This window comes from Hydra vulgaris, chromosome 08, assembly GCF_038396675.1.
Source record: "Hydra vulgaris chromosome 08, alternate assembly HydraT2T_AEP".
NCBI classification, from domain to species: domain Eukaryota; kingdom Metazoa; phylum Cnidaria; class Hydrozoa; order Anthoathecata; family Hydridae; genus Hydra; species Hydra vulgaris.
Genome location: NC_088927.1, coordinates 7,321,199 through 7,345,331, shown reverse-complemented (window position 1 = coordinate 7,345,331; position 24,133 = coordinate 7,321,199). Strand labels below are relative to the sequence as shown.

Sequence of the window (24,133 nt, the reverse complement as noted above, 5' to 3'; positions counted from 1 at the left end):
TATTTTCTCGTTGGCGAATGATTTGTTTTTTAGATATTTTATGTATAGTTTCTGCTTAACTTTTGATGATTTTTTTAAACCTTTGGTAATCCAGGGAGAATTAATGTTTTTTTGATTTAATGTTTTTTCATCTAAAGGAAAACTGGCATCATAAACTGAGTAAAATGTATTAAAAAAATCTTCGTAAATTTTGTTTGTGTTATCACTAAATTTCACTTATATTCATCACTATCACTAACTATCACTTATATTCATCGGTAATTTTTAAGTTTCATAGTATTGCCTCTAAGCGTTCAAAAATTATGACCATATAAAGTTTAAACCCCCCTCAATTTGAGGGGCTTGTAATTTTATATGGTCATAATTTTTGAACGCTGAGAGATAATACTATGAAACTTAAAAATTATCGATGAATATAAGCCTAGTTGAGAATAGTGCAAAAAATATTTCATCAACTTGTTGCTCTCACGTTTAGGGCAGGTTGCAAAATTTTTGGGGCTTTTTTGTTTGCAGCCTCCAATCATCGCAATTTTTTGCAAACCCTCATTATTTGACATAAGTATAAAAATATAAATGTTTGGAGTTAGCTCCAAGTCTGGAAGTTTCCTATCTCAAGATAAATCAAGATTAAAAAGTACTGGATCCGCCACTGAATAAGATTTTATATTATTCCTTTATATTATTCAGTGGCAGTTTTTATTAAAAAAAGGTTCAAGTTAATTTTAAACTAAATTGTTTACAAAAATACAGATAAACTGTATACATAATTTTGATTTTGTCACTAGTTTTTTCTGATTAAAACTTTAATTCATGAACTGATTCTATTAATTTTCAATAATGCCTAAATCTAGTCGATGGAAAAGAATTAAGGTAAAAAGCAGCCGAAGTTAAATTCATGTGATCAAAAAATAGATCTTTTAGCTGTATAATTTATGCCTAGTAAAGTTTAATTTTTAGAATTCCTTTTCTTTATAAAACCAATCCTTGTTTATGATACAATTAGTTTAAATTTTGCAATAAAAATTTTAAAACAACAAGTACGAAAGAATAAAAATATTGGGCATATTTTTTCTTGTAAATAACTTTCTAAACGTACTTTACATTTCTAACAATTTTTAATGACCATGTAACAATGACCAGCCATTATCATGTTTGTACAAGAAACTTATACACCTGTATAGATGTTTAACAACATTACTAATAACTTATTAACGCTAAAAAATAGAGTGAATTTCAGAAACGAATTAGAAAAGAATAAAACAATATTAGTAACTAAGCTAATTCACCGGAAATGCCGAGAACATTTAAATATTCTGTAATCACAAAAGATGTGCTATGTACATATATAAAAAAATAAAAAAACAAATATATTTATAATATATTTATATATGTATATTAAAAAAAATGGCTGTTGAAACCAAACAAAACGCAGGCTCATAGAGAGTGCAAAAATAAAAATATTCGAATTTTTCGCGAAAAAGTGCATATGTAACGCAAAGAAAATGACCACCGAATTTATTGAAAAAATACACAAGCTCTCTCTCTCGCGCACACACACACATACTCCCATTCTCGCACGCACATAATAAAAATAGAAACGATAAAACATGTAATCAAAAATTCTAAAAAACCTGTTTCTAAATACTGCGCAACTTGTTCTCGCTTGGGGACGAGTATTATGAAGAAATAATCGGCAACCACTTACAAAATTACAGACCGGCGACCTTGTATAAAATCTCGTTTTTATTTAACACAAAAAAAAAAAAAAAAAAAAAAAATTGCAAATAACCGTTTACAGAGTCAGGTACTAATAATAACAGCATTTGAGAATAATGTAACTGTCCAGTAGATTCCTTAGCAACGCACAACCTTTTCTTTATGTAAACTTAAGTACAGGTATTAGCGCGAAAAGAGCGGAGAAATTTTACCAGCATAGTTTTCTCCTCATACCTCATCGTACGGTGTAACAACCACCGACGTTACTAGACAAAATGCAAAACAAGATTATTTTACATCCGAGTTGGTTGTTTTACGAGGTTTTGGCTCTTCAATAATATTTTCCCATAAAGTTTTTCGAGCTAGTACAGTACCTGACTTCCCTTCAGCTTTCTGTAAAAAAGTTAAAAAATTCATTTTATTAAACTCTAAAAGTCTAAAATGATGTGTGCATTTTTATAAATAATTTTACCGTTACCGTAGTAGTAAGTCTAGGATTACGCTTCCCGTCCAATTCGCTAATAGATCTAGTAATAACTTCAGTGCGTTCTTCAAGATCGGACCACCTTTGACGCGGATCACGTTCTTTTTTAGGATTATACTTATCGGCCTCTGTATCTGTGTGACGACGCAAAGCTGAACTATCAGTATTGCGCCTTCCTTGTTTTCCAATTGAAGCTAAAAGGAAACCCAACAAGCGTAAAGTTTAGATAATAATACATTTTGATGTCTATAGGTTACAAACTACATTACAACACAAACCCGATATATGAAAAAAATGAAACGGAACAAAGTAAGCTCAAACAAATATAGCATAAACGCTGAAGTTAATTTGAACAAACTAGATAATAAATTAAAATAAAAATATTTACGTTTTTCTTTTTTTTCTTTTTCGTATACAGCTTTTCTTCGGTTATTTTTTATAGTCTCCATTTCATTATGTAAATTTACTACGTCAGATTGTAATTCGCTAACGCGTTCGCTTTCCGCGCTATTTTCACGCAAAGATTTCTGTTGATAATAATCTATTCTTCTTTCGTATCGTCTAATTTGTTCTTGAATTTCTTCAAGCTTTTTCTGCTCGTCTTCATCTAATGTTAACGAAATCTTTGACGAACCATCGCTATTTAATTTTTTATTTGAATTATTGCCTTTCAATTCTTCAATAGTTGCATTTAAGTTCTTTATTTTCTCTAAATATGCTTTCGTTTCCTTGTCGTATTTTATTTCTAACTCGAGTAGCTTAGTAGCTAAATTGTCTTTTTCACTTATAAGTTCGCGTATTTTAGTGGCGTCAGACTTTCTTTCAGAAACACTTTGTCGACGCATTCCATCTTGATAACTCATTTTTAATTTCTCATCGTATTGCATTCTAATATCGTCGATTTCACGTTCTTGCACAATCTTTGCCTGTCGCCGTTCTAAATCAAAACTTTGACGTAAATTTTCCATTTCCTTATCATGTTTTTCCTTTTGTTCTTTTAAAATACTTTTTGTTAAAGAGCCATGATCAACAGATGTTTTACGAAGAGAAGGCCCGCGCTTAACTTCAGCTATTTCTTTTTCGTAAAATAAACGCAGCTTCTCCACCTCCTTTTTGTGCTCTTTAGTTAGTTCTTCAATCTCTAATTCATACTCTTCTTTAAGGCTTTCGCATGTAAGTTCAAGTTCTTCAATTCGTTTTCTTAGAACAGAGCACTCACTGCGTTCTGGCAAAAGAGACTGTTGCATTTCTTTCTTTTCCCGTTCATGAGTGTTTTTCATTTCGTCAATTAACTCCTCGAGGCGCAATGTATTATCCGTTGCTTCTTGAATAGCTTGTCGCTTTTCCTCTTGCAAACGCAGAACAAAGGCATCCATCTCTAAATCACGCTCTTTACAGATTTTATCAAGAGCTAACTGTAGTTGTTTATTTTTCTCTTCAAGCTCTTTGTGAAATTTCATTGCATCTCCAGTTACATTAACATCTACACCTAAACTTTCGAGCTTTTCTTGATACGATTGGACAATCACCTGATGCTTGCGCTCCATTTCTTCCATTTCATTTTGCATATTGTAGATCTTCGACCCCATATCTTCGTTACGTCTGTTTGCAAAAAAAGTTGCTGACTCGGCACGTTTTAAATTTAGCCGAAACTCTTCAATCTCTGCAATTCGATCAGCACGCATGTCCTCCATATCCATTTCCATCTCTTTGATACGCGCCTGCAGCTCCATTATAGTATCAGAAGATCTTCCTTTTGTAAGGAAAAAATATAAAATAATTTCTGAGCAAAAAAAAATTTTTTTTTGGCTAAAATATTTAAACTAAAATTATATACGTAAACCAAAAACAAACCTTGAGTTATAGAAGACACTATAATTGCCATATCTCGTCTCACTTGATCTAACTGATCTTCATGTTCCTCATTTAAAATCTGAATCTTGGTTTCATAACTTAACTTTAATTCTTCCAACTCATTTGAAGAATGCAATCCTGTCGACAAAGAGCCATCCTTAAAAATCAAAGTTCACGCATAAAAATAATCTACCTTGGATGGCAACACTAATGTTGATCAATCGTAATAACAAGTTTTTGATTAATAATTCAAATACCAATAATAACGTTTTGGAAAAAATTCCGAGGTATTAATCCTTTTAATAACATTAAAGATAACTTTGATAATTTAAAAAGATAAATTTTTTAGAAATAAAACTTTGAGCGATTTAGAAATAATATAATTAAAACGATTTGAAAGTTAATTCCTAAAATATTTCTGGTAAATCTTGAAAAGAAGGAAAATCATAATTTACAGTTTGTTTTTATATATAAAAACAACTGACAATCACAAATAACGTAGCTGTTTAGTGATTTACATATAAATATTTGAACTAACAGATGTTTGTGAAATAAGCTCTGGTCAAACACCAAAAAAAAAGTTTTTATAAAAAAACAGCGAAATTTAAAACACGCAAAAAAAAAAAAAAAAAAAGTTTGATATATGCCAGTTTAAACGCTTGTATTTTGCAAAGTTTTTATTAAGGATATGGAGCGCTTCTGATCTTATAAAAAATTAACAAGTATTAGTTTAGTAAAAAAAAATTCATCAGTTTTGGCATACCTTAAAAAGTTTTGGTCGAGGTACGATTCTTCGTCTAGGAAACGGAATCATCTTTAAACGAATTACAACCACACGCTCTGTTTGCGCATGTGCAATATATTAGAAATATCATCCAACCGACATATTTTTTTCTGCTCTGGCAATAAATTTAAAGGATGGAATCTTAAAGCAAACATTAGGAATACTATACAAAAAAATACCTGAAGATACAAAACAAAAAGTTCTAGATGAATTTAAATTTTGAGTTGAATTTGACATAAATTTTACCACGCAGTTTGTAATATTTGCGGTAACATTCGCTTGGATAATTAAACATAATATTCTATCATACGCCGATTAAAACATTTTGATGCTATTAAACTACAAATTGGATGTTATGACAATTTAATTTGCAAAGCAGACTAAAATGTTGCATAGCAGACATGCAATTATCTTTAAGAATTAAAATATCATAATTAAAAAACTTCTAAAATAAACATTTAAAATCAAAATGTTTTTAATTTTCATTTGCGCTTGTATTTAAAAAAATGTTGAAAGTAAAATCTGCAGAATAAAAATAGCCTAAATTGCATACAAAAATTGAAGATAAGGGCTAATAAATTGAGCCACTAAACAAAATTAATGATTCTGCATTAAAACTGAAAATACAATAAACGTTAAAACTTTGGTCATTTTATCAAAATAGCAATTTTAATTTTATCAAAACTTTATTACATTTTTTAAATTTTTTTGATTTCTGTAACTTTATTTTTTTAGTTAGTTTTTATTAATATATTTTTTTAAATTTATAATTTTCCATTTTTTCATTTTTAAATAAGTTTTTATTATTATTTTTTATTATTTAAAAAAATTGTTTTGCGACGCTGTTTCTAATTTTAGTGAAACGATCTTAAAACTAAAACAGTCGATGCAGAACTATATTAAAAGCTATTTAAAAAACATTTAACGTTGATTATGTTAAATGACGCAATTAATGGTTAACAGATTGATATAGCCGTATGATTATTATATAAGCGAATGCACAAGTCGTTAAAATTTTATATAAACTTGAAAGACAAGTGCGTTTTCAATAAAAATGATTCCAAAACATTGCATGAAACCAACACATGGTGTAACTTTTAAGCAAGAAATGACAGATTTATACCTATGCATTTTTTTATGTTTGCAAAAATTGTCTTTTTTCACTTAGCCACAACTAGGTGACAAAACTCATACAAAAAAACTCGTCAAAAAAGAACGTTGACAATGCTCAAAATAATTGTTTACTGCATCTGCAAATAATATCAAGAACAAAAAACTCAATAAAAAAACCAAAACTTTGATGCATTTATTTAAACTTTTTATTCTGTACTTGATCATCGTACGCAATATTTTTTAATTCCATCTATTAATAATATATCAATACATTTAAACAGAAAAATACCCAAAAAAAACTTTTTCAAGTTTTTCTGCATATATTTTTTTTAAAACAACATTAAATATTTTTGAAAGATCAAAGACAAAGAATGAACGCATTCCAACGCAGTCAAATCTTATATTACAAGCAGTATTAACTATTTTGTTTCCCCCGTTTGTTTATTAATAAAGAGTTTAAATATTTTTCAAAATAAAATCGAAACAAGGCTCGTATACATTAATAGCTATATCACTACTTTTTTAAAACACCATTAAACATTTTTAAACACCATAACAAAACATCAAAGACTTTTAAACCGCTTGATTTAATTATAACGATAATGAATGCCAATTACAAATAGCAGATTAATTCATTCAAATCGAAAAATCAAAATATTGAGATAATTAGTCAAGTAGTTTAAACAAAAAAACAAAAACAAAAAACATGACATGTCAAAGGCTTATATGCTTATGACAGAGAAACACAGTTCAAAATAAAGAAGCGCAATTATTGACGTCAAATTTTAAACTTAGCAATGAAATTCATACACACTTACAAGGAAAATAATTTATGTCGTTTGTCGCCATAATTTCGATGTTTTATATGTAAAAATATCACTTTACTGTATTATAAAATACTATTTCAAATAATCTCAAAATGTAGTATAATAAATATTTAACTTCAATTATTCTGTTATTAAGAATAGTAAATAACTTTTTCGACATAAATTTTATAAGATCTTTTATTTTGTAAACTAGTTCAAAAACGTAGAATAAAAAAACATCGAAAAGATAAAACTTATGCTCAAACAAGACGTCATTCCAGAATGTTACGAAACACAATGAGGGTAGAGAGCCTATATGAGATATATTAGGGTGGATATAGTAGAGCCTATATGAGATATATTAGGGAGAGATATATTAGGGTGGAGTGAATTTTAGTTTTTTTTACAATTCATTTAGCCTGGGCGTGCAAAAGTTGTCTATTTATTTCAGAAATACTCTTGAAAAATATCAATGTTCTAGGAAATTTTCTTGAGGTGCCTCCAGACCTTTAAAATTTTAATGGGTCCCTAATATTATATAAAAAAAAGTTTTTCAAAAGTATGTCATGTTGGGTCTCAAAAGAAGCAAAATTTTATAAAAATTTCAAAAATAACAATTATTTTATAAAAAAATTTTTATTTAAGATTTTTTTGAAAATATTATCATAAAAATAAACTTTTTTCATTTTTAGTTTAAAAGGTCATTTTTTCTGCAATAAACTATGAAATAACAATTTTTTTAAAAAAATAATTGTTATTTTTGAAATTTTTATAAAATTTTGCTTCTTTTGAGACCCAACATGACATACTTTTGAAAAACTTTTTTTAAATAATATTAGGGACCCATTAAAATTTTAAAGGTCTGGAGGCACCTCAAGAAAATTTCCTAGAGCATTGATATTTTTCCAGAGTATTTCTGAAATGAATAGGCAACTTTTGCACACCCAGGCTAAATGAATTGTAAAAAAAAAAAAAAATTCACTCCACCCTACTATATATGCTCAGAGCGCGGAAATACGTGTGATCGTTTTTGATTGGTTGTTCGATTTATATGATTTTCGACGCCATGTTTTTGCCAAAAATACTAACTGCGAATAACAACAACTAATTTAATAAGGTATACTTTTACAAATACTTAATAAACAAAAATTTTATTAAATATTTGTAAAAGTATACCTGGTTGTGCTGCAGTAGGCTGCCATAACAGACCTGAGAAAGGATTTTTTATGAAATGCTTCCCGAAAAATGAAAAACAGAGGGCTATTTGTACTTCTAAAGTTAAACGACTTAACAGAATACCTACAAACACAAGCTTTTTATGTGAAGTAAGCATAACAAAACATTATGTAATTCATCCTAAAAATGATTTATTGTAGAATCAATGCAAATAAATAATATTCGATCAATTTTTTTATTTAGGTACACTTTGATGCTGATCAATGGGAAAAGACCAGAGAAGATGGATCAAGAAAACTCAAACTTAATGCAATTCCTACTATCTTTAACCTCGCTAGATCAAAACGTAAGCAAAAAAATCTAGTCAAACATCTTTCCAATACCAAAAAAAATGAAAATTAGTTGTATAGAAAGTGAAGAAGTCGCGGAAAATATTTTCATTGAAGTAAATAACAATGAAGTATCTGAATCATTTTGTGCTACTGACGTTGATAAAAATTCACTTCTACAAGATTTAAATGCAAAATTGGAGAAATTAAAAAAAAATTCATTATTCAAAAGAAAAAGATTAACATTTTAAAATCTAAAGCAAAAGTAAATGCTATTCAAAAATATAATCTTAAAAAGAGAGATAAATTTAGCGTTCTCAAAACAATATTTAAAGAAGATCAAACTTTATCCCTAAGTAGAAAAAATATGAAATTCATTAAATGGTCAAATGATACTATAAATGAAGCATTAGAACTCAAATTTACATGTGGTCAAAGTTGTTTATGAAAACTTAATTTGTTTAAATTTACCATACCCATCATTACATACCCTCGACGAAGATTGGAGAATCTAAAATTTCAAAGTGGCATTTTGACAGAAGTCTTTGACTTTATGAAAACTAAAGTTAATATTATGAAAATTCACAAAAAAGAATGTATTTTAATTCTAGATTAAATGTTTATAACTGAAAGTGTTGACTATGACACATCTACAAGCTCTTAATATGGATTTTTTACATTACCTGAACATTATGGCCAAGCTAACCATTTTAAGCTTTAGTTTTTATGCTTGGAGGAATATCTACAAGGTGGAAACTAACTGTTGCATATTATTATACTGGAAGTTCTGTTAATGGGTGTTTTAAAAAACATTGTCCTATTTATAAGATTAAAAATTAATAATGTTACTTCTGATATGGGTGCCATCAACTAGACAATGTGGAATTCATTTAATATTAGCTGTACTAAAAGTGGCATTATTTCTAGTTCAATTAAACACCCATGTGACCCAACTTGTACTATTGATTTTTTAGCAGATGTGCCGCATTTATTAAAGAATATAAACACATCTCTTTTATGTAACAAATATTTCATAATAACAGCTAAGATTCAAGAAAATTATAAACTTCAATCACCAATTATAGATTCAAAACATCTTAACAAGCTTGTAGACTTTCAAGAAGGAATGTATTTGAAGTTTGCTTATAAACTTACATCTGATCATCTTGATGAAAAAAATTTCAACAAAATGAAAGTATCAAGAGCGACATCTGTTATAAATCATGATGTAAGTTGCGGATTAAAATTTATTGCAAATGAAATAAAAGAAGAATCTATGCTCACAACTGCTAGGTTTGAAGGAACTATTGATAAATGGTTTCATTAATGATATCACGAAACCCATGTATGGCTCTTAGCATAAAAAAATAACAAAGTTTACAATGAAACAATAACTTCTTTAAATAAGGTCATAAAGATATTTCGTGGTTTAAAAGTATTAAGCCAAAGTGAAAAAATAAGATGGAAACCTATTCAATCTGGTGTTATATTATCAATTACATCAGTTATTAACTTGCAAAATAAGTTTCTTCTAGAAGAAAAGCTTAATTTTCTAATGACATCACGATTTACCCAGGACTGCTTAGAGAACATTTTTTCACTGGTACGTGCAAAACAAGTAATTCCTACAGCTCTTCAATTCAAAAATAACTTGAAACTTATTTGCGTTTCCCAATTCTTAAAAAAATCATCAAATGGCATTTATGATGTAAATGGCCGTCAATTCTTATCAGGTTTTCTTGATATAGTTAATAGTAAAGTGCTTAAGCCACAGCAGAAAGAATGCATTGTGTTATCCAAAGTTTGGGATAAAACCTCCAGCCTAATCCTAAGATATGCTGAGAAAAATTGTTTGTTTCATATTACAGGGTACCTAATTTTTAGAGTTAAAAAAATTGAAAAAATTTGTACAATTTGTTTTGAATCTCTAGGTTCTAAAAATAGAGTAAATGCTGATTATACAAAGTTTGTTATAGACAAAGAGCACAAAGTGGGAAGTTTATTTTTTGCTAATGAAACAACATTTGCATCTTTTTTACAAATGGAGTTAATATTCAGATCATTTGAGCCATACCTTGTTTCCCAAAAGAATTGTAATACTATGCTTATAGAAAAAATAAATACTGATGAACAAATTAAAAGATTAACTTTATATCCTAATTGTCATCAAATTAAATTGAAGCTAGAAAACAGATTTTTAACATTCAGACTTAAAATATTTAGCCTTAAAAAAAAGCGTCTATTATGTAAAAAAAAAAAAAAAAAAAAAAATTTATTGTGAACTTGGCAGCAAGAGTATGACAATGCATGCATTGGCACTAAAAGTTTAGGTTCAACTTAAGAACTAATTTATAAAAAAAAATTGTAAAAACTTTGTCAAGTTATTTTATAGATTACAACTATATTTTTGCTGTGTTTTTTTTTAAGTATTTGCCAAATAAATTTTTGTCGAAAAATAATTTTGAAAAAAAAAACATAAAAAGTTTTATTTTTTAAAACTTTTTGTTTTTATTTAAAATAAAATTATGTATTAAATTGTTTTTTATTATGTTTTTAAGTTTCAATTGATTTTACTTGAATTCATGTATGTCGTACGCTAGTTTGGCAAAAACATGGCCGCTGTTTTCCGTATGTCCACTCTCTGAGTATATAGGCTCTCTAAATGAGGGCATTTATGCGATGTGATTTCCCAAAACGAGCGATAATCAGGAAAACTGATTTGTACTTAAAATGGTAAAAAAATCAAAAATGTTTTAAAATTTATTATACAGGCAATATTTAAATTTTTGTTGTAGTAGAATTAAAAAAAAAAAAAAAATTAATAAAAAAAACGAAAAAAATTAAAACTTTAAATTAGCATTTATCTTAAGCATTTTAACGCAGATCAGCTTTGCCGACTTTTGCCTTGTTTTTGGGAAATTGCATTACAAATGTGCACACACCGTTCTTGCACATTCTTTTCAAAGACAAAAATAAGCAAATCGACAAAAGTACAACAATGTACTTACTTCAAATTCAATAAAACAAAATTAATAGACTAACAAAGTAAAAAACATACTTTTAAGTAAATCCACGTGTCAAATTTTAGATAATTTAAAAACATGTTTTAAACAAAATATTTTAAAGTGTTCAAGAAAAATCAAATAAGAAAATTAATTTTTCATAACTTTTTACGAATAACTAGTCATATAGTTATAATTAACACTAACATTTAGCAAAAATAGAAAATATGGTTAACTTTGATAACAAATAATATTCTGCATTTAACTAAAATAAAAAAAAATAAAAAAACTGTGATAATTAGTGACATTAAGTCATTCTAGTAAATTTTTTTATAAATTACTCGAAATTTTGAAAAAATTTTGGTAAAACAATAACTTTTTATTTTGTGGGACTTTTAAAAAAAATAATAATTCAAATTTAGACAAAAATAGATACAAAACAATTTGTCGAATGATAATTATAAGATTTACTTTTGTTGTGAAAATTTAACTTTCAATATTTGATTGTTAAAATTTTTTACTGCTGTTATTCTTTATAATTATAAACTATACGTCGTTTATGTCATTTTATGTTTCATAATTAAACTTATAATATTATTTATATAATTTTTTAAGTTATTTGTTTTTGTTGCAATTTGTTATCTAAAACTTTAATTGCAAAATTCTTACAACATAAAAAAAAGACATAAAATTCTATAACTTTCATGCCATGAAAGGTGAACAGAATATTCCTGACATTATTTGAATTCAGTTGATATTTTATACATCAACGGAAAGCATTTTTATTTAAGCTTTATTTATTAAACCAAGAAGCATTATGAGTAATAAATAAATCGTATATATAAAAAAGATTTAAAGAATTAAAAAATCTAATTAAAACATCATTTAAATCATCATAAATACTGATTTTAAATGCATTATAAATTTTATATATTTATATTTAGCAGTAACTTTATTTTTGTTCGAAAAAATATTTAGTTGCTGTTTTTGAGAATGCTTTGTGCATATATTTAAGAATGTTATCTTAAATATTTTTTTGCTTTACTTGATGCAAGAAATATGATTTCAAGATTAAGAAATATGATTTCAAAATATGATTTGTTGGACTAGACTGAGCAATGAAAGCCCTCAGAAAAATATGAAACTCTGAGGAGGTAACAATAAACAAATATTTTGAAAAAACGAATTAAGAAAAAAAGAATTATTTTAAGGAAGATAAAAAATTAAATTTATTATTGCATCTATTGCATCAAATTTAAAGTGACTCAACAACAATAACTAGTATACCCTGCTTAAAAGAAAAAAAAAAAAAACTTCACTACAAATAACCAAAACCACATCCAAATTTATAAAGCAACAAAATTTTTGAAGGATGCAAAAAAGGAGAGTGATTGATAATATAAATTAATTTAAAAATTTTGAAAAATTATAAAAAAAAAGTATGTATGTATGTGTATATTAGGGTGTGTTATAAAACAACATTTTTTGAAAATGTCTGATGATACCCCCTAAATGTGTTCTAAATTAAAAATAATACTTAATTTAAAAAACTTATAAATATATATAAAAATAGTACTAAACTTAAAATTATATTACAATTATAATAAAAATAATACTAAATTTAAAAAGCTCAAGATCCTTAAACATCAAACGGGTCCCTAATATTTTGAAAAAAAAAAGTTTTTTCAAAGGATATCATGTTGGGTCTCAAAAGAAGTGCAGTTTTATAAAAAATTCAAAAATAGTAATCATTTTGTATAAAAAGCAACCCCTGAAAAATTTTATTATTTATAAGTTTTTTAAATTTAGTATTATTTTTAATTTAGAACACATTTTGGGGGTATCATCAGATATTTTCAAAAAATGCTGTTTTATGGCACACCCTAATATACATATATATACATATATTTATATATATACATATATATATACATATATTTATATATATACATATATATATACATATATTTATATATATACATATATATATACATATATTTATATATATACATATATATATACATATATTTATATATATACATATATATATACATATATTTATATATATACATATATATATATATATATATATATATATATATATATATATATATATATATATATATATATATATATATATATATATATATATAAACTGCTTGTTTATGCTGCTTATTGTCCTACTCCTTTCAGATTGTCTAACTAACCACTTTCTTATGCATGCATATATGTTGCTTTTTTTTTATATATAAATTCAGATTCACTCACAAGGTTGCAAGCAACCACTATCAAGTTGGGAATTGCAAGAAAATAAAGAATATAGTTAAAAAGTAAGGAAACAGTTGACAGAAGACTTGAAAAGTTCTAGGTTGCACGAGTCAGATAAACATGAAAATGGGAGAAAGTTCCAAAGCTGAAGTGTTTGGAAAAAACTAGACAAATAAAAGTTTATAGAGCATGCAGAGACAGTACAGTGAAAGGATGAGACTTTATTGGATGATGAGTCAAACAAGAATGAGTTTTGGTTGATGGAACTAGAGATGATAGCTCCTGTGAGAAGCAACCATGATAGTAAAAGTAATTATCTATTTCTCTATTTAAATTTTTATATTTCTATATATTTCTAAATCTCTATTTGTAGAATAAACAAAGAGATGCAACTTTAGAAAGGGGCTCAATGAGAAAGGGGCTCAAGCTTGGCAGATGGAGCAGGTTACTGCCACATTTACAATGCATTTTCAGACCTTGTCTAGAATTAAAAAGAACATCATTAGAAGAACTAGTCTAAATATGACAACAGTAAATATGAGATTTGTAGATTTAGAGAATGGAATCAGGAGTAAGAAAATGCGAGCACAATAAAGAAAAGTAACTTTAGTAGATGCAATCGATTTCTTTAGTTAAACTAAAGGTTTCTATGAGAGGTCAGTGATAGTCCAAGAAGATATAAAGTAGAGGACTCAGTGAGAGGGTACCCATCTACTGTCATCAATATATTTTGACAGTATTACCATAGTTGTTTGCAGTAAATAACTAAGTTTTGATAGACTTTTTACAAGCCACTGCACTGGAAAATTTACAAGCCACTGCAAGCCCCAATCTGTTACAGAAGTGAGATCAGATTAAAGATCGGCTGCATGTTCTAAGCAATCGAAAAGAAAAGATTTTTTTCAAGACAGGAGTATAAAGTTGAGTCATTAGCAATTAGAGCCACTTTAGATATAAGGTTGTCAGGAAGATCATTAAAGGTATCCCAAACCTCTGAGACATGTTGTGTTCAAATTAAAGAGAATGATTAAAAAAAATTATTTGGGCTAAAAAATTTTGACAAAAACAAAAGAATAAATCTATACTAAGAAAAATTAACTTTTTGGTTGGAGTTTTTTAGCTTGCCTTTTCTATTTTGTTGTAAGCCAAATAATCTTCATAATATACGATGCAATTTACAGACTTGATAATTTATTTGGGTGCGTTTTATTCCTTTGAGTTTTAGAACATGATGTCATTGATTTTTTTGTTTGTTTACATAATCAATTTTTAAACAAACAAAAAAATCAATGACATAATGGAATGTTTAACAATGGTAACCCATTGTTAAACATTCCAATTAACCGAAAGAAGAGCATGACCATAAGATTAAAGAGTCAAGAAGAAAAGTTCTTTGAAAATAGTTCTGCCTTATCCTTGGGAAAGGTAATAAGATCAGTCCCATGAATGAGAGATGGAATGTTAGACCTACCTTTGTTAAATACACTGTTAAAGATTTTTCAAAAGACTCTAGAACCTAGCTTATGAGATAAGATACGAGATTTAGTGAATAGAAAATGATGGAGCTTAGCATCAGACAGCACCTTTTTGCATTGATTTCTTGCAATATCTTGTTCACAAGCACGTTTGAAAAATGAAAAAATTATTACAATTAGATATAGCAGCTGCACAAAACCATGGAGTAGAATGAGGGTTGACTTGAAACCAACAAGGAATAAAAACCTTTATTGCTGCCTGGATCATGGAGTTTTCTTTTTTAGTACTACATTGTACTATATGATTTATTTTTCTAGTTTTATTTGATGATTATTCAAATGAATTCAACTAATAAAGTTTAAATCATAATTTTTATTAGTAATAATAGATATTTTATAGTGATATTTTATATCATAGTTTTAAAATCAATGCATAAATAGTTTTTATTAAATAACAATTTTTGAATTTTGATTATAAAACAGTTACGGTTTTTAAAAAACTGAAAATATGACCAGAAGTTTCCAGATATTGCAATTTGCGATCACTTAAATCAGCTCTACTATAGTGTATTTATGTAATAAATTGTTACCCAATATTTGTTACATTAATTTATATGGCGTTTTCACAAAAAGAAGAAAAAATGAAGAATAATGAATGAAAATATTGCTGCTTCATGCTAAACCCTCAGTCCATTTAGCGGCATCCTTTTGTGGCAGCAGACTATAGGATTTTCGATGTTTGTACTAAACCCTTAGCAGCAGGCTGTTTTAATGTGACATTAGAAATGTTTCTAAACACGCATTCATAGTTATATATATATATATATATATATATATATATATATATATATATATATATATATATATATATATATATATATATATATATATATATATAGATATAGATATATAGATATATAGATATATAGATATATAGATATAAATATATATAGATATATAGATATATATAGATAAATGTTGTATACTGCTGGAAATACAACTCTCCTCTGTTTTAGAGTGATCAATATCTTTTTTTTTTAAATAGATCAAATAATATTATTAAAATATTTTAAATGAAAAAATACAACTTTATAATGCCATTATAAAGTTGTATTTTTTCATTTAAAATATTTTAATTATATATATGTATATATATATATATATATATATATATATATATATATATATATATATATATATATATATATATATATATATAAACATTATACATATATATATACATATATACATACATAAATATATATATGTATATATATATATATATATATAAATATATAAATATATATATATATATGTTCATTTTTATTTTTTTAATGTTTTATACTTTTTTAGTTTTTATTATATCTGTTTTTTTTATATATACTTTATTTGATTTTTTTTTTAAATTTTATTTGTTCTATTTTATATTTTATTTTAGTGTGTTTTACATAGACTGACAAATAGATAAAACATGTAAGGAGTGCTGCTACAGCAACTGACAAATAGAACATTCAAGAAGTAGTGCTATATTGACTGACAATTAGGTAGAACATGCAAGGAGTACTTATATCACAGTCAAAAGAGACTTATAATAAAAAAAAGTCTCTTTCAACAACATTTAAGTGGCATCAACAATTAAGTGACATTTTAATGTTGCCTAATAGTTAAAACAATTAAAATAATGTAGAAGTACGTTAAGTTTTATAGTTTTTTAAAAAACCCCAATAGTAATGACTGAAAATTTTTTTAATTGATAGTCTTTGTTTTTTTATTGTTTTATAATACTTTTAAAACATACAAGGAGTAATGCTACACTGAGTGACTCAACCCTTGGAATTGGCTGCTACAAGGAAGTGCTGTTACATCGACTAAGGGTTTGAGCTGAAGCAGCAATCTTTCTTTAATTAATTTTTGCTTTTTGTGTAGGAAAAGTGTAGAGTGTAGGAAAAAAGAGTAAGCAATTGCTGACCTATATACTTTAGTTAAACTATAGTAGATGATTTAGTACTTGATAAAGATTTATGGCTATTACTTTATACTTGGCTGATGCATTTTTTTGTGCTTTTAATATCTATATATCTCATTCAACAATACTTTAAGAATAAATTATATTTTTTTCCTCCTTAAAATAAACTTTTGTTCATTAATCAAAGTTTATTAATAAATGTTAATAACATTTGTACATTTTTATATTTCTTCCCACCCAGAAAAAGTTTTCTTTTAGCATTTCATATTTCTCTTTGGGCTGTCATTATTCAGTCTAGTTGTCAAACAACACTGATTTCTTGCATCAATTATTAAAAAAATATCCAAAACAACATTATTAAAATATACACATATAAAATATTCTCGGAAACAGCATCTAGATGATTTTAAGAACAAAAATAATGTTACTGCAGCATATAAATATATAACATCTAACATTTATAATGCATTTAAAATCAGAAGAATTAATATTTATTTTATTCATTTTATTCTTTTTTTTATGCTTAAATAAGTATAAAAATCATAAAATAAAGATTTTAAGAATTAAAAGACTCACAGGATCATTTGAGCCATCATATCTTGTTGATGCATTTCTGACCATCATCATATCACGAATTGTATCCTCCATGTCTTGTGTATGAGCATCCTAATTTAACGAAATGTAAAATAAAAAAACATAACAGCATACTGAGATAAATTAATGCCATTTTCCAAACAAAAATTCTTCTTGTAAATATGATCTTGTAATCATCCTCATATTATGAACAATAATAGTAATAAAACTAACTATATAATTAAATATAACAGTTGTAAATGTTTTAAACTAAAGTTTTTCAGCCTATTTTTTTCAATATTTCTTTTCAATTTTATAATTCCCTTCAATTCCATTTAATTTTCAATCAATTTTTCTATCAATTTCAAAAATTAATAAATCAATTTTTCTATCAATTTCAAAAATTAATAAATCAATTTTTATCATTTTACATAATAGTTTGAAAATACACAACTGATTTTACACAACACAACCATCTGTACAAATTGTAACTTTAATAACAGTAGCTAAAAAAAAGTGTTATAATGTGTATGACCTGTATGCAACTCAACTTGAACTCATTAAAAAGCAAAAACTTAAATTTATTAAAGACAAAAATTATTACTTAAAGAGGTGAAAGATCACAATGTTTTTAATTTGACAATTCTTAGCACCCAATTCAATGATGTACTCTGATAAGCCTCTTACACAAATATAAAGCAGTTAGGCTATATCTTAAAAATGAGACTTGATGTAAATGTGGTAATTTATGATGGAGTCTTATGTAGAAGATGGAGAATTATGATTAAATAAACTTGAGGAGAACACAGCACACTAAGATTAAAAAAGATAAGAGGATACAGGAACTTAAAGCTATTTAAATACCTAAAGAAAATATTTTAACAGTTAAGTACTCTTAATGAAAACAATTTTTTTTTTTTTAATACTGGGACTACAAATCAACTTTAATAGTTCACAAGAAATTTCAAATAACATCTAAAAAATACATCTACAAAATAAGTTATGGGTAAATTTAAAAGATACAAAATTTAAAAGACTTTGACTTAATGTAAATAATTTAGCTCACTGTTCTTATTTAAAAAAATCTCCTTGTTCAAATAATCGAAAAACTTTATATTGAAAGAGATAGCTAAGCAAGATGCCATTTTGGTATACTATTGATAATTATAAAGTGAACTTTTATTTTTGAAAAAAAAGAAAAGGAAGAACACAAAAGAAAAAAAAAACTACATTTTTTTTTGTCATAAGTATATATCCATTATCTAAACTTAAACCCTGAGTCAATGAGCATGGAACTTGAACCATCAGCTAATGAATACTTTTTATCATTCTTCTTTTTGTGAAAAATATAAGCACTTAAAGAAAACTGTACACTAATACAGATTAAAACCCACAGTAGTAAATAATTAAATGTTAATATGCAAATATATTTTACCTTCTCTAGTTGAAGTTCCTCTTCGAATTTCTCCCTTTGTTCAGTTAACTGTTCTTCAAGTTTCATAATACGCTCTTCAAGTTCTTCTACGGTTCCAGACCTTGTTTCATTATTGCTATGAAAATCTGAATTCTGACTAGCCTGGACAAACATCAAAAAAACTTTGAATACATTTTTTCTTAATATTAAAAAAAACTAGAAAGTAAACACTTACATGCAAAACAGTAGCCATGTCATCCATCATTTGTTCTTTTTCTTGCTCAAATTCTTGCTTCATTTCTTTGATCTTGTTGTTACAAGAAGTTCTTGTTTCTTCTAGACATATCTCAAGCTCTTGAATTCTATTGAGCATATCATAAGTTCCAGTATCACCGCTAAATGCAGCTTTAAGTTCCGCTTGAAAGTGTTCTTGAAGTATGTCTATTTCTTTTTGATGTCTAAAATAATATCATTTAACTGAAAAAAGAATGAATATTACAAAAATTTTATAATAAAGGAAATCACCTTTAAAATATACAATTCAATACAAAACGAATATTTGTAAAAAATAAAAAATCTTTTTGAAAATCTGATCAAAGTAAGATGAAGATATATGATCTATGAAGATCACTATGTAAAAGAAAAAAATTATTATGCAGCATAACTTAATAAAACTTGCAAATATTCATTTGTAATAACAATATTTTGAAAAATATGCAATAAAATTCAAGGCTACCATTATCACAAAAAAATTATTAAACCTACGCAACTTCTTGGGCTTGCAGTTCTTTTTCCAAGTGTTCAATTTCCAGATGCAACTCTTCTATATTTTCATTATTCTTATGAATTACTTGAGAGTCATCTTTCTTTAAACGTAACTCAGATAATTCTTTTTCCAAAATTGAAATTTTTGTAGCAAGCTTTTGATTGATTGTTTTCAACTGCTCGTTGGAGCAATTTTCTTCATTGAAGGAATCTTCCTTAACATTATCAGGAAGATCAGATCTTCCTTCTGGCTGAGGTCTTTTTCCTTCTTTAGATATCTCAATAAAATTTTGAAGTTCTTGAACTTTTGCTTTTGATTCTGCTAATGAAGTTTCTAGCTTTTTAATGTATGCACTTGTAACATCAACTAAATACAAAACATTTTTCCTTTCTTTTTCAAGCTCATCTGATTTAAGCTGCAATGTTTCCTGAGAATCTGATATTTGGTTCTCAATCTCTGACATGCGACACTCCAAAAGTTCATATTTAATTAACAGATCCTCTTGGTACTTGAGTTGGTTTTCTAAATCTTGAGCAACTGAAATACATGACTGTTCACTAGAAACTAGAAGCTTTGTTACACTAGTTAACTCTTTTTCATACTGTTGACATTTGATTTTATAAGATGCAGTATCAGATTCAGATGATGTACTTGTTTTAGGAGTATGAAATATTTCATCATCAGAGGAAAAAATTCTTTCTCTTTTTGCAAAATTTGATCGACCTCTACCATCAGTGAAGTCTGTTGTTTCTTTTACTTTGTTTGACATTCTGTTAGTCTCGGAATGAGATTCCTCTGTAAATTCATGACCATCTTGGCTTTCTTGTCGTTGGAATTGCATCTTGAGGGTATCACGTTCAATTGAAACTCTTTTGCAGCGCTCTTCGATCTCTTGCAATAAACAAGAACGTTCTTCTAAAAGTAGTTTTGTATTCGTATGCAATTTTACTTCATCAAAAACTTTACTTTCAGTTTCATTCAGTGCAGACTCCAGTTCTTTACATCTTATAACCAGAGTTTTATTTTCATTACGATATTGATCTAATTCTTGTTGAATATTTTCAATCTTATTTTGAAATAAAGTCTTCTCCTCGGTGTGTTTGTCTAAAATGTGATCTATTTCTTGTTGATGTTCATTTTTTAGGATTCTTATTTTGTTTAAGTACTTATCATCAGCTTCAAAAATTCTGGTTTCCAATTCCTTCAGTCGATTTTTGTATTCTTCTTTATCATTATCATCCAACAGTTTTACTTCTGAAAACTTTGAAGATTCAATGTTTTTGAAGTTTTCTGTGTTTAATTTTCGCAAACGACTCTCTAACTCTTTATTTTTATTCTCTAAGTTTTCTTTGTCAAGATTTAATTTTTTTATAAGACATTCTGCCTCAATGAGATTATCAATCTTCTGTTTCATTTCAACAGATTTCTGTAGTTGATCATTTTCATCGTCATCATCAGAGTAATCAGACTCCTGTGCAACAGTTTGCAGTTGTTCTTTCAATACTAATTCTCTAATTCGCAACATTTCTAACTCTTGCTTAACTACATGAAAGTTTTTTTTTTGATCAGACAATTTAGTTTCCAGATCTTTCACTATATCTTCAAGAGTTTCACACTGTTTTGCTTTGCGTTCATAAGTACTTTCAATACACCTTAAATTATCAATCTCTTTAGTAAGTTCATGAATTTTTAACTGACGATCACTTAACTTGTGAGTTGCATCCGACAATTTGTTTTGAAGATCCGCAATTACTTTGTAGTTATCTGAGTTATTTTTTACGGACAGCTGCATTTCTTTTATCTTCTGCTCAGATTCATGCAACTGTTTGTCTTTTTCAAGAAGAGAAGCTTCAACCTCCTTATATCTTGATCGATAATAATCTGCATATTTTGAGTCCTCAGAGCTAGAATGTTCTCCAGATGACTTAGCATCATTTGATGGAAAACTATTAGAACGTTTTTGTAAGCCATCCTCCTGCTTCAGTCTTCTCTCCCTTTCAAGAGCTAGCTCTGCTTGGGCATTACTTAACTTTACTTCCAAATCTGCACTCTTTGTTTCAGCATCACTTAACCTTGTTTCAAGTTCTTGTAATAAAGTACGTGTGTATTTAGCAACCTTTGAGCGACTTTCATTTGCTTTTTCTAATTCTTTAGATTTCAAATATAACTCTCTCTCTATTCGCTTTAACTTATCTTTCAAGACTAAAAATTTTTCTTCAAAGTGTTGGGCTCCATGTGTAGATGAAAGTTTTAAATCTTCGTCAAATGACCTTTGGCTCGTTTTTCCAAATGCATCTTCTGATGGCGATACAGTTCCATTTTTTCTTGAAAGTTCTGCAGTGAGCTGTTCATTCTTTGCTTTGTATACAGCAGCTATAGATTTTGCTTCTAGCAATTTTTCTTTTAAGTTTGATAACTCTTTGTTTTGTATAACTAACTTACCACTTTGTGTTTTAAATCTTTTATTTGTTTCATTAAGTTCATCTTGAACTTGAATAAGTTGCTTTCGGACATCAGCAAGGTCTGTATTAGCATCTACAACTTGACCTGATCTCCGTGCATTTTGTGAATTTGTAACATATTCTTTCCAGTAATTCACTTCTAATTGAAGTTTTCTTCTTTCAGTGTCGACATTTGATAGTTTGCTATTGGTTTCTTCAAGCTTAGCAATCTTGCTGCGTAATGCATCTGTCTATCAAATGAAATTTCAAAAATCATAAAACAAAATAATCATAATAACCATGATAAACATCATTATCAGCATCATTATTTTATCTTTTATAATAATAATAATAATAATAAAAATAATAATAATAATAATAGTAATAAGAAGAAGAAAAAGAAGAAAGAAATCAAAAAATAGAGAATAAAGTTAATCTATAGTAAAATATTATAACAAAAAATTACATACATACATGCATATATATATGTATATTTATATATATATGTATATATATAATATATATGTATATGTATATATATATAAATGTATATGTATATATATATACATACATATATATATACATATATAAATACATACATATATATACATATATATATATATATATATACATATATACATATACAAAAATATATACATATACATATACAAATACATATATATATATATACATATATATATATATATATATATATATATATATATATATATATATATATATATATATATATATATATATATATATATATATACATAATAATTTATCTAAAAATAAATAATCTACTTTAGTTATAAACTGCTATTTAAGTTGCTTATTTTTATTCCACAACTTTTTTTCTCACAACTTCAACTTTTCACAAAGAAATATTTTATTTAAAATATTTAAACCTCTTCATCATCAAAGCTATGATAATCCTCCATAGTTAAACGATGATAAATTATGATCCTTCATCTACTCTGACTTTTAAAAAAATCAGCTTTTAAAGGTGAACAAGTCAGATAAAATTAAAACTGTTGAACTTCAAATCCATCAAATAAGTAGAAAAAGCAAAATCAACAAAGCTGCTTTCAACAAAGCAAACATTACCAACAGCTCAACACAAATAATTTCTTTACTGAAATTCAACACATTACAAATAAATATTCCAACTGGTTTATTTACAAATAATCTCAGTCAAACTATCTATAATCCAATCAAAAATGCCAGTTTCAGTTTTCTTTAAATATGCAATTTTTAGGCTGTTAGTTAATATATACATATATTAATAATATAAGTAATATAAAATAATATCTATAGTCCAATCAAAAATAAGTTTCAGCTTTATATGCAAATTTTAGGTTTCTAATTAATAAATACAATAAAAAGATGTTTTTGAAATAAAAATCATATTGCATGTAAGATTTTTGGAGAGTAAAAAATTCCAAAAAAAAAAATGAAATAATTATAAAATATATTAATTTTTATTAGAAATAAAATATTTATCTGAATAAACTCAAAAGCAAAAATAAATAAAAAAATAAAATAAAAAAATTTAACACATTGTTCAGTTGTTATTTTAAGCTGTAAAAATTTCTGCAAATAAGTTTTTTTTTCATTTTTTAAAACACTGTATGTTTTTTTTATCTTACTTTTAATTGATAATATTTTAATAGGACTTTCTTAACTTATGTAAAATTTTGGAATAAGTTTTTAAAAAAAAAAATAAAGTAAACTTTTTTGAGCTATTCAAAAAAAAAATTTATTGTTGACATTTTACATTAATGTGAAAATTTCATAATACAACTGAGGTAGGTGAATTTTCTTTTCACTTTTTTTATTTACTTTTTAATTACTTGCAAATTATTTTCTTATACCATATTTTATTGGAAATTTTAAATGAAGTTTGATTTTAAAATTACAATTTAGTTAAAATAAATTTTTTTATACGTGATATATTAAATTTAGT

At 26.4% G+C, this 24,133-nt stretch overlaps 1 protein-coding gene across 7 annotated transcripts in view; it reads right to left on the bottom strand.

Annotated features, from left to right (window-relative positions):
- Window positions 1–1,730: 1,730 nt before the first annotated feature.
- LOC100207559 (early endosome antigen 1) overlaps window positions 1,731–24,133 on the bottom strand; it is a 34,789-nt gene continuing 12,386 nt past the window's right edge. For 4 of the 7 annotated variants that reach the window (XM_065802994.1, XM_065802992.1, XM_065802991.1 and 1 more), the window contains exons 7-14: window positions 19,726–22,418; window positions 19,196–19,418; window positions 18,982–19,122; window positions 17,550–17,639; window positions 4,055–4,211; window positions 2,589–3,953; window positions 2,189–2,394; window positions 1,731–2,109 (exon numbers count right to left, since the gene is read on the bottom strand). In XM_065802994.1, the coding sequence (XP_065659066.1) occupies window positions 2,005–2,109; window positions 2,189–2,394; window positions 2,589–3,953; window positions 4,055–4,211; window positions 17,550–17,639; window positions 18,982–19,122; window positions 19,196–19,418; window positions 19,726–22,418 (4,980 nt within the window). In that variant the 3' untranslated portion in view covers window positions 1,731–2,004. Of the gene's footprint in view, window positions 2,110–2,188; window positions 2,395–2,588; window positions 3,954–4,054; window positions 4,212–17,549; window positions 17,640–18,981; window positions 19,123–19,195; window positions 19,419–19,725; window positions 22,419–23,075; window positions 23,460–24,133 lie in introns of those variants that run through there. The other 3 variants (XM_065802996.1, XM_065802997.1, XM_065802995.1) reach the window with 3 other exon arrangements.